Source organism: Magnolia sinica, chromosome 9 (assembly GCF_029962835.1).
Source record: "Magnolia sinica isolate HGM2019 chromosome 9, MsV1, whole genome shotgun sequence".
Taxonomy (NCBI): domain Eukaryota; kingdom Viridiplantae; phylum Streptophyta; class Magnoliopsida; order Magnoliales; family Magnoliaceae; genus Magnolia; species Magnolia sinica.
This window is the reverse complement of record NC_080581.1, coordinates 85,147,340-85,159,624: the sequence shown is the minus strand read 5'-3', so window position 1 is coordinate 85,159,624 and position 12,285 is coordinate 85,147,340. Positions and strand designations below refer to the sequence as shown.

Sequence of the window (12,285 nt, the reverse complement as noted above, 5' to 3'; positions counted from 1 at the left end):
TTTATATATAGGAATTCTATTCCTATTAGATTTTGTGGTTTTTGGTAAAAAATAATAAATATCCAATTTGGCATTAAACCCATTTTCATATTGGACACAACTTCTATAACTTCAAGGATGAAAAGTTATACTAGAACTAAAACTTAATATTTATAATAAAAGCGAAACTAAATGGACTTTTGACTATTGATCTGATGGAATCTTGCAAATCCGGTGTTGGCAACCTAGTGCGGTGGGGTTGGTTGGCTTAAAAAGTTCCTATTGCCCTAAAATCATATATAATATGTCGAAAAACTCATTCGGATTTTTTCGATAACATGATCGTGCAGCTATTCGATGGCATCGAACAATCTGTCAATGATCGATTTACAGATTTAAGACATCAACAATAAAAGATAATACTATGGTTTCGTGTATCCTCCATTAAGATAACAGGCATAGGAATGAGGGACCAATCAAAGACACATCATACAATTTGGCAAAATATAAACAATCTAAGAGAAAGCCCACCTCATGGCATGTACAAATCTATGTTGAGTAATCCTTTGAATTATGGGAATCTTCTTTTGCCTTTTGTGGTTGAACATTGTAATTCTGGTTTAATGAAGGAACTTTTGCATGCCGAACTAGTTAGTCTGATCTAAGATATTTTCTTTATCATCACGAGGATACGGGGTAGCTTTCTATTGTTGGCTTAAAAAGGAGATGGTAAGAATCATTAATCCTCTCAAATCTAATAGTGTCTTTACTAAATGATTACGTGATTTGTTTTTGTTATTAACACAAAAATTAAATTTTTAACCATTTTAATTTATGTTTTTATGTGTCTACTTACAATATGAAAATCAGGAACGTTACTATCAATAAACGCCCACCATTTAAAAATTCCTAGGGCCCAGCATAATGTTTATTTTTACATCCAGCTTGTTGATAAGGTTGCACAGGTCTGGACCAAGAGAGAATACAAATATTAGCTTGATCCAAAACTTTTGTGGCCCACAATAAGTTTTTAATGGTCAAGAGATTTTGGATCTGCTTCATTTTTGGGACCATGCTCTAAAATTAGCTAGAAGAATTAATGGTTTGAGTGGATATATAACGCAAATATCAAGGTGGGCCCCATGGTCAAGGATTCACCCACTAAGCTGTTACCCGGACTCCCCTAATCTATGCCCATTAAAATCTCATATGGGACACACCAACTGCAGCAATGTAAAATTGCACCTAAAAACCAAGTAGCTTGTCAAGTCTCTCTGTATTTCTTAATCAGTCTGAATTTTGTACAATCCCTCCAACTCGTTGAGTTATTGTTGAGAGCTGGTTTAACGAATGGTGCATACACATGCACAAAATTATGATTAGCATGTCATCCCCATCGTTCACTTTGGTTTAGATCACATGAGTTGTGTATCTGGGAGATCTTAGAATCAAGGATCACAACCAATGCACAGTGGATTACACGTATAAAACATGTGGTCACAGAAGAACTTGTACGTTTTACCTGTTGCGCTATAGTAGAGGGACTTCAATCACTCCAATCCAACTCCCGTGGAATTCTTAATGCACGATAGAGATTTCCTCAAGAGAGGAAAGCGACAAAAAAAAAAAAACGACAGAGAGATTTCCTCCTAATATAGGGAGTCCCTGCAACACGAAGCCCTGTGGAGCCCACTGATGTCCGTTTGAAAACCCACTCTATCCATCACAACAAATCATGTTACCTTGAGAGCACAAAAATAAACTTGTTCCAAGACAGACCACAAGAAACAGTAGGGACTGAACGCCCATAGAATTTTTGGATAAGCTAGATATATGTATTTTCCTTTCGTTCTGGTCAGAATCATCTTTTGAATGGATTGGATGGCTTATAAATATCATGATAGTGTGGGTGTTTTCATCCTACCTTTTGGTGTGGTGTGACACACCTGCGTCTTCTCCCTTCTTCCTTTGAACTTGAGGGGCAATCTCCGTCCGGACCGAAGAAACCTTTGTATGCCTCCATTACCTTTTAGAAGGCCTACACCCCATAGAAACTCTCTACATGAGATTGTCCCTTGGCCGGTAGGTCCTGACATAAGGTTAGAATTCTAATTCTTCAAGAGTGGTATTTCACTGATGGTTCCCCCTCCCCAGAAGGAGGCCTTTTAAGCCCTCCAGCTAAGCTGCACACGAAAGGCCCAAAGCCAATCCTAGGGAACTATAAAGCTTCATAGGGTCTTTCTGTCTAGGTGCGGTTGGCCCACATCTTCACAAACATGTCTATTTCATCGAGCCTCTCTCTGAGACAGTGCCCAGATCATTATGCCTTTCGTGTGGGTTAGAACTTACCTAAGAAAAAATTTCGGCACCTTAGGACCGTTATAGTCACGGCTGCTGTTCACCGAGATTTCGGTTGGATGTCTCTCATCATAACATGAGATTGTAAAACTAATGGATGAAGTAGATTTTACATGAAAATCGTTGTAAGCCCCACATGGCTTGGTGTTGCAGGAAACTCCCATCAAGTAACTTATAAGGAGATGGAAAACAAACAAGGATTTCTGAATTAGAAAAAGAAGAAAAGGAAGAACTAAAGATCTCTCAATTACAAGGAGAAGAAAAATAATAGATGAAAAAGTATGCATTCCTCAAGTTATCCCCATCCACAAATTCCAGCTCCATCTCTAGAAAAAAAAAAAAAATACTCCCATGATGCTTCAAGAACTTACAAGTATCAAACGACAATGAACTACAACCAATACAAGCAACAACATTTTTAAAACTCGAAATAAGGAATGCCAAAGTGACAATGTCACTTATTGAATTCTAAAATAGTAACCAGAGAGCTAGAATGAGAGTCAAAGAGATATGACGCTTGCGCTCTTGATGTCCACCACCATCTACCTTTGTTTGCAGGTCTTAAAAAAATACAATCATATAAGAAAAAGTTTCAATGGAATGCATCCAATCCCTTGTTGGACGCAAGACGCAATCCTCGTCCAATAAATAAATGCATGCTTGAAGGTAATCATGAGCCAAAACATAAATGAGTGAACTTAGAGGCACATGGTGTGGCCCACCAACGCTTTGGACTGCACTCCTTTATGGGCACATGAGAAGGTGCACCTGTTATAAAGAGCTTGTCCGTACAATATGGTGGGCTCTATAGAATTTTGGTGTTTTACCTTCTGCATGTAACGGGATTTGTGGAGGATCTCTAAAGGAAGCTGATTGTGTACTGAGTAAAACTGTGGGGTCCATTTATGTATTTTATCAACTCCGTTCATCCATTTTACCAGATAATTTTAGATCTTAAGGGTAAAAATGAAGGGTATGCAAAGCTCAAGTAGACTACACCACAGGAAACCATGTGAATTGAACGTTTGCCGTTGAAAATTTCTTGAGGGCCACTGAAGTTTTGGGTCAAGTTTGTATTTGTGTTTTCCCTTCATCCATGTCTGTTTAGTCCTATGAGCAGGTTGGATGATAAATAAACATCACTGTGGGCCCTAGAAAGGCTTCAACGGTGGAAATCATTAATTATTCCCACTGTTTCCAATGGCATAGTCCACTTGATCTTTGGATATTCTTAAATTTTGGGCACAACCCCTAAAATAAGCTGGAAAAGTAGATGGACGGCATGGATAAACCACATACATCCACTTTGTAGAGCATGGACCCAAAATTGAAGCAGATCCAAAGCTTAAGTGGACCACAAAAGAGGATTGTGGTGATTGAAAGCCAACCGTTGACACCTTCCTGAAGGTCACGTAGGACCTGAAGGAAGTAAAAAGACAAATATCCGATTGATCCAAAACTTTTTTGTGGCGTGCAAGAAGTATTTAAGTATTTTCATGGTGGCATTCAATCACCACTGTTCACTGTGTGGTCCACTAAAATTCTTGATTACTTCATTTTTGGGCTCATGCCTTAAAATGAGCTGGCAAAATGGATGGATGCCATGGATGGAACACATACATCACGGTGGACCCCACAGAGCCCAACACCACCCAATCCGCTTCCAAGTTAAATGTGCATACCATCTGACCTGTGCATCAAGTAAAAGAAACCCATGGTGTTGAGATGCTCCAGAATCATGCCTATCTAATTACCTGGAGCGCCATGCCCTAAAATGAATGGTCAAAGCGGATGAATAGCTTAGATATAAGGCACATACAAAGCTTACTCCATGTAATTTTAGAGGAACCGACCTCCTTGAAACAACTTTAAAAATGTCATTTAAAAAAGAAAAGAAAAAGAAAACGCAAGTAATAATATAAAAAAAACATGAGAAAGAACAAAAATATAAAGCATTCACCTGACAACTGCTCTTCAGAATCATGACAAAACACTAGTAGTATTTGTCTGAGTGTCTGTATATTGTATGCGTGGGATGTGGCGAATGGAATCCACAAACTCTCCAGCTCCATCCTTCCTGAGCCCCTTCAAGAAAGCCTCCGACATATCATACAGGTCAAGTATTTTGAGGTTAGTGACGTGTTCGAGCCACAGCGGCGCCTCCACTAATTCTTCGCATCGTCTAATATCTAGCTCTGCAAGGCTAGACATTGCTCCCTTCTCCACCCTGACATTCTTCAACCCGCTCAACTCAATGAGCCGTAATTTCTCTAGTCTTGGATATCCTCTACCCTCGCAGCATAATTCTTCTCCATCATAAGCTCGATCTAGTTGGAGTTCCACCAAATTGGGCAGTGATTGAAGGGCTTTGAGTGGATCATCCCTCAATCTGGACCATCTCAGACGAGCTTGTACCAGATTATCAAGTGAGGCAATCCATTCGGGCAACTTCTCCAAACGCCCTTTCAAATATAGACGTTGAAGAGGTAGCGGAGGATGCGATAAAGAATGCAGGTTGAGAACCTCCTCCTCAGCCATTGATGTCACATCCAAGGTCCGAAGGTAGTCCATCTTCTCAACGGAAGTGCACAAATCGTTCCCATCTTCCCTTTTTAGCTTGATAATGCCTAACCTCCTCAGTTGGGTGAGATTCCCCAGCTCTCTAATGATGCCGCTCTCTGCCTCTATATATGCCAACTTCTGTAGGGACCTCATACTCCCCATTCCAGCAGGCACCTTAATTCCATCTATACTATTAAATGGCCTGTAAAAGCTCTGCCTCATATAGGAATAAGCCAGAAGGTGTCGTAGTTGCTGGAGCTTGAGAATCTCAACCGGCAATTCACATACGAAAGTGCCCTTAAGATTCAATGTTTCTAAGTTCTTTAGCCTCCCCAACGAACTAGGAAGCTTCTTGATCTTTGTATTCTCCAAGCTTAAGTATCTCAAATGCAACAAGCTTGTTAGATCATCAGGAAAGATTTTCATGGACGTGTTTTCAAGATCTACCACCCTCAACAACCCTAAGCTGTAAAATGAAGTGATTGTAGGGGCTTTAGATAGTCTTTCGGCACCAAAAATGAACAAAGAGCGAAGGCAGGAGAAGGCATCAAATTTTGGAAAATTTTCATCTTTATAAATGGACAGACACCGGATTCTGTTACAAGGCATTGTGTTCTCTTCAACAGAAGATGCAAAGAAATGCTCCTCACTGAATTTTGGAATAATCATCTCCCGCACAAGATCATGGACGCGAAAAGTGCTCACCCTCACCGTCCAACCAGAAGATTTCCATTCTGCCACGTGAACCAGATTTCTAGCGATGAGCTCATTGAGGTAACCTTCAGCAACCTCTTCCTTTGACCTGCCTACTATACTTTCTACAAAACCCTCAGCTATCCATAGGCGAATTAGTTTCATACGCTTAATCGGATAGTCTTCGGGGAAAATACTCAAATACAAGAAGCATGATTTCAGGTAGTAAGGCAAATCATTGAAACTGAGCAGTAATATTTTCATCATGCTTCTAAGACTGTCGTCTCTTTCAAGCTCTGATCCAAGGCTACGGTGAATCATCTCCCACTCAACATACGTCTTGCCCTTCATTGACAGAAGACTACCCAATGCGACAATCGCAAGAGGCAGTCCTCGGCATTTTTTGACGAAACTTTGAGAAAGCTTCTCCAATTCCTGAGGACAGCTGTTCTCCTGGTTTGATTGGAACGCCCTCCTGCAAAAGAGGGACCAGGCATTTTCTGGATGCAGAGGCTGAAGGTTGTAGATGTGATTGGAGGGTCCGATGTAAGAAGATGATGCAACGTCACCTTTGCGTGTGGTGATCATTACCCAGCTACCATATTCGCCAGTGGGCAATGCATTGCTTACGAAATTCCATACATGTGCCTCCCATACATCATCAAGAACAAGCACATACCTTTTTTTCTGCAAGTAACTCCGTAGCACTTGTATGAGCTTGACCTGTGTCATAGCGTCTAATCCTTGTGGACATGGATCTTTCTTTTCTTCGAAGAATTGCTTTATCATGCTTCGAAGCAGTTCCTCCGCTTTGAACGATTGGGAGACAGTGATCCAAGCACATGTTTCAAAACGTTGTTTCACCTGTTGGCTATCATAGACTTTCTTTACTAGAGTGGTCTTACCTAGGCCACCCATCCCGACCACCGAAATCGTCGAGAGTCTCGAATCTCCATTCATTAACCATCTGATCAATTGGCTCCTTGGCATGTCGATGCCCACAAGATGAGCTTCCTCAATGAAAAGAGCATTCAATCGAGGATCATACCATTGATCACTCATGTTGTTCGAGCTTGAACCTTGCTCTATTCCATTGAGAGCGTAAGCATCTTTTCTCTCCAAAATCTTACGGATTCTGGTTTTGATATCTCGTAGCAACGATGCAATTTGATGGCGTGCCTTCAACCGCTTGATGGGTCTATGAAGAAAATCAACGAATCCATGGGAGCCGTGCTGCTCTTGTGCTTGGCTGAGCATGAACTCGTCGAGAACATCCTCAACGTCATAAGCTACTTCTCTTATTTGTTTCACCCATGTCTTGAGGCCTTCATCGGTATCTTGTCTCGCGTCGGCATCCCTTAAGACGGATCTGATGCTTTCGAACTCATTTATGAGTTCACGGACTTCTCCGTCGACCTCCTTCAACAACTGCACTTCATCCACCAGCAAAGGCCCCAAGTGTTGTATTAAGAAGTTCACAGCACTCTCTGCCATTTCTTTTTCTTCTTCTCTCTGATACTTAACGTTTCCTTAGCTTTCAAAGGCCATCACACCTATTTGACAAGGAAAAGGAAAACTATCTCCAATTATTTAACAGGATGGCATCCTCTTCTCAATCTCTACTTTTTCTTTTATTAATATTTAATACTGGCTCATGAATACTATGGAAAACCTGGATGGTCGAGATTGATGAATATCTGACTAGATTATCATGTACGGAAACGGATTGGCTACTCCCCATATGCCACCAGCCAATGGCTGGTGGTCGGTGCTTTGTGGGCCCTACCTTGATATATGTGTTTCATCCATGCCGTACATATATCTTTATAGATCATTTTATGGTATGAAACCAAAAATTAGGTATATCCCAATCACAAGTGGACCTCATTACAGGAAACAGTGTTGAATGTCGACCATTAAAAACTTATTGGGGGCCATAAAAGTTTTGGATCAAGCTGATCTTTGTTTTTTCCCTTCATCTGGATCTGTATGACCTAATCAACATATTAGATGTCAAATAAATAGTACAGTGGGCCATAGGAGGATTTTAATGGTGGATATCCAATCATCATTGTTTTCCTGCAGTGTGGTCCACCTGAGATTTATATCTTTCTCATTTTTGGTATACAGCCCTAAAATGATCTGTAAAAAATGGATGAACTGAATGAATGAAATACATACATCATGGTGGGTCCCACAGAGCACCGACCATCAGCCACGGGGCTGGTGGCAGCGGAGTAGCCAATCTGTTCCCATCATGTACGCTTCTGGCGTACATCAGTTTCCCTGCTTTTCACCGTATATTGTCATACATTGACATTGTCAAATGTATCCGGATCATCTGCTTGCCAGCTTGCCACAAAAAGGAAAGAGAAATTGATCGTACTTGCCTTGAAGTTTGGGCAAATTACCTCGAACGCTACGACACTTCATATATTCCCTAAAGCGCCTTCTGACATGCTTTCGAAAATTACTTGGATCAAAATGCCCTTATCCTTATTTCAGTAAGTGTACATTTTCCAGGGAAGAAGAAGTTACGTCGTATTTAATGCCAAGAAAGTAATGTGTACGAAACCCTTTTTTGCGTGCAAGCAAGGACCAAGCACGTGGGCCCACATTGATATATGTGTATAATCCATGCCACCCATCCTTTTTGCCATGTCATTTTAATGGTTAGGGCCCAAATATCAGCCTGATCAAGAGCTTGTGTGGGCTACATAATAGAAAACAATGGAGACAATGGAACCCACTGTTGAAACTTTCCAGGCTCACTCACTGTGATGTTTGTTAAAAGAGGACACTGCCCAAGTCAAGACTTTTTTGGGCCCACACCGAGCAGGCTGACAAGGTGGATGGAATGGATCACCCCATTGTGGGCCTTAAGCTATTGTATCAATGACTCTCCTTTCATTTGGTAGTAAAGGACGTGAACATGTAACAATTGCGACCCATATAGCATGCGAACCATGACCCGTATAACATGATAACTACGACTCATGACAACTATGACTCATGAGAACCACGACTCATATAACATGAGAACCACGACCCATGACAACTACGACCCTTACCACATTACAACCATGACCCTTACTGCATTACACCCACAACTCGGCTATGGGTCGTGGTTGCCATGAGGTAAGGGTCGTGGTTGTCATGCTATACGAGTTGAAATCTGCATTTTATAGGCCTTGGCAAGGACCATCTAGTGGGGCCTACATTGATGTATGTGAATAATCCATGCCGCCCATCCTTTCTGTCGTGCTATTTTAAGGCTAGGTGGATGGATCGGATCACCCCATGTCAGGATTTTTTGGACCCACGATGAGCTGGATGACAAGGTGGATGGATCGAATCACCCTATTGTGGGCCTTAAGCTATGATACCAATGGTTTGGTAGAAGATGAAGTGAACGCGTGGATACCACGATTCATGAAACATGACAACCACGACCCATATAATATGACAACTATGACCCATACAAACAACGACCCATATGGGCCCACATTGATGTATGTGTATAATTTATGCCGCCCATCCTTTTTTGTTGGGTCATTTTAGGGTAGCGTCAAATATCAACCACGATCTATTATGGATAAAAATCACGATCCATTGTGCATGTGAACCACGACCTTTTATATGGATCATGGTTGTCATGTGGCATGGATCGAGGTTGTCATACTATATGGGTCGTGGTTGTGAAGTTATATGGGTTGTGGTTGTCATGGGTCGTAGTTACCAAGTTATATGGGTCGTGGTTGTCATGTTATATGGGTTGTAATTGTCATGGGTCGTAGTTACCAAGTTATATGGGTCGTGGTTGTCATGTTATATGGGTTGTAATTGTCATGGGTCGTAGTTGTCATGTTAACAGGTCGTGGCTGTTAAGACCAACTAGTGGGGCTTACATTGATGTATGTGATAATCTATGTTGCCCATCCTTTTTGTCGTGTTATTTTAGGGCTAGGTTCCAAATATTAGCCTGATTCGGAGCTCGTAGGCCCCATCCTTTTTGTCGTGTTATATGAGCCATAGTTGTCATGTTATAGGGGTCGTGGTTGTCATGGGTCATAGTTGTCATGTTATATTGGTCGTGGTTGTAATGTGGTAAGGGTCGTGGTTGTCATGGATTGTAATTATTATGGGTCATTGTTGTCATGGATTATAGTTATCATGTTATATGGGTCGTAATTGTTATATTATATGAGTCGTGATTGTCATGTTATATGGGTTGTGTTGTATTGTGGTAAGGGTTGTAGTTGTTATGGGTCGTGGTTGTCATGTTATATGGGTCATGATTGTTATGTTATATGGGTCGTGGTTGTCGCGGGTCGTAGTTATCATGTTATATAGGTCGTGGTTCTCATGTGATGTTTGTTAGAAGTGGATAATACCCAAGTTAGGACTTTTTGGGCCTATAATGAGCTAGCCGACAAGGTGGATGGATCAGATCACCCCATTGTGGGCCTTAAGTTATGGTACCAATGGTTGGTAGAAAATGAAGTGAACACGTTGCAAACCGCGAATCATGCAACATGACAACCACGACCCATATAACATGGCAACTACGACCCATACAAACCACGACCCAAATGGGCCCACATTGATGCATGTGAATAATCCATGCCGCCCATCCTTTTTGTTGTGTCATTTTAGGGGTAGGGTTACCACGACCCTTTGTGGATGAAAATCAAGATCCATTGTGCATGTAAACCATGACCCTTCGAATGGATCGTGGTTGTTATGTAGCAAGGGTTGAGGTTGTCATATTATATGGGTCGTGGTTGTGAAGTTATATAGGTCGTGGTTGTCATATTATATGAGTCGTGGTTGTTAAGGGCCGTAGATGCCAAGTTATATAGGTCGTGGTTATCATGTTATATGGGTCGTGGTTGTCACCCGGTTCGTAGTTATCATGTTATATGAGTTGTGGTTGTCATCTTATATGAGTTGTGGCTATCATGTTATAGGTCGTGGTTGTCATGCCCTACAAGGTTTTCAATTTCACTGCTTTCTATGGTGTGGTCGACATGAGCCTTTAATATACCTCATTTTTTTGTTCATTCCTTAAAATGATTTTTCAAAATGAATGGACAGCATGAATAAAATATATACATCACAAGGGGCCCAATAAGACCATTCATCTCTACATATATTGGGATGCATAAGTCGAGTAATGTGAATTACTAAAATAGCTTTTGGTCTCGGGAATTCGGACTCCTCCAAGACTCTTGCAGCTACACGTAAGTCGAGTAACTTTTAATCCACGTCAGAAGCGGATTGGCTGGTGTACCACCGTAAATGTATGTGGTCTATCCATGCCGCAGTTTGTTTTTCCATCTTATTTTAGCGGTTGAACCCAAAATTTAGTCATACCCAAAGATCAAGTGGACATTACCATAGGAAACAGTTGGAATAATGATTTGCACCGTTGAAACCTTTTTATATGATCACAAGGACATGGATGAAGGGAAAAAAATAAATATAAGATTGATCCAACACTTCTATATTGTGGTCCAGTTTATCTTTAGAACTGTCATATTTTTTGGCTCAAATCTTATGACAAGCTCGTAAAATGGATGGACGGTTTGGATATAACAAATACATCATGTGACCTACAGAACTTGCTGACGTAAATACACCAGCCAATCCGTTTTCCAATCCCGTCGGATTTCCTGCGGAAGCCTTTTAGCAGGAGGTTCCTGCGCTGGGAACCAGGTGGGGTCCACTGTGATGTTTGTGAGAAATCCTTCCCTTTTATTCGTTTTGTGAGTTCATTTCAGGGCACCATGCCAAAAATGAACGATAACCAAACCTCAAGTGGGGCATACTAAAGAAAAATATAGTTAGGGAAATTCCTACCGTTGAAACATTTATAGGGCCCACCATGATGTATTTTTGAGATCTGACCTATTCATAAGTTAATACTGAGATAGAAGAAGTGAAAATAAAAATATCAGCTTAAGCAGAAACTACTATGGCCCTAAGAAGTTTTGAACAATGGATGTCACTGTCCCCACTATTTTCTATGGTGGGGTACACTTGAACTTTAGATCTATCTCATTCTCTGTTTAACGCCATAAAACGATCTCTACATATGGTTGGACCGTATGGATACAACACATGCATCATGGTGCGGTCCACAGAACACGTTACTTCACTAGCGATTTGGCTACTGATATAGGTGCGTGTCAAGATGGGCCACGCACCGTGTATACAGCTGCAGGAAATCGGATTGGGTAATGAGTTACTCAGTACGCTTTTATGGTAATGAGTAAACTCTGTTATGCCCACCGTGAATTCATGTGGTTTATCCATGTCTCCCATCCGTTTTTTAATCTCATTTTAGCGGTTGAGCCAAAAAATGAAACATATCCAAAACTCAAGTGGGTCATGCCACAGGAAACAGTGGGAATAATGATTTCCACCGTTGAAACCTTCCTAGGGGACACAGTAACGTTTATTTGTCATCCAACCTGTTAATAAGATCACAAGAACATGGATGAAAGGAAAAAACAAATATCGGCTTGATCCAAAGCATTTGTCTACCCAAATTTTTTTTCAACGGTAGATGTTCAAGTCACACTGTTCCATGTGGTGTGCTCCAGTTGAGCTTTGTATATGCTTTATTTTTGGTCCCATTTATTAAAATTAGATTATAAAATGTATCTACGAGTGGATAAAATAAATACA

General features: G+C 41.0%; 1 protein-coding gene across 3 annotated transcripts in view; it reads right to left on the bottom strand.

The window, feature by feature from the left end:
* The window catches only part of LOC131255917 (disease resistance protein RPM1-like), a 96,530-nt gene that overhangs the window by 70,936 nt on the left and 13,309 nt on the right, over positions 1 to 12,285 (bottom strand). Inside the window, exons 2-3 of one of the 3 annotated variants that reach the window (XM_058256862.1) lie at positions 4,298 to 7,145; positions 3,862 to 4,203 (exon numbers count right to left, since the gene is read on the bottom strand). In XM_058256862.1, coding sequence (XP_058112845.1) covers positions 4,318 to 7,086 — 2,769 coding nt within the window. In that variant the 5' untranslated portion in view covers positions 7,087 to 7,145 and the 3' untranslated portion in view covers positions 3,862 to 4,203; positions 4,298 to 4,317. Of the gene's footprint in view, positions 1 to 3,861; positions 4,204 to 4,297; positions 7,146 to 12,285 lie in introns of those variants that run through there. The other 2 variants (XM_058256861.1, XM_058256860.1) reach the window with 2 other exon arrangements.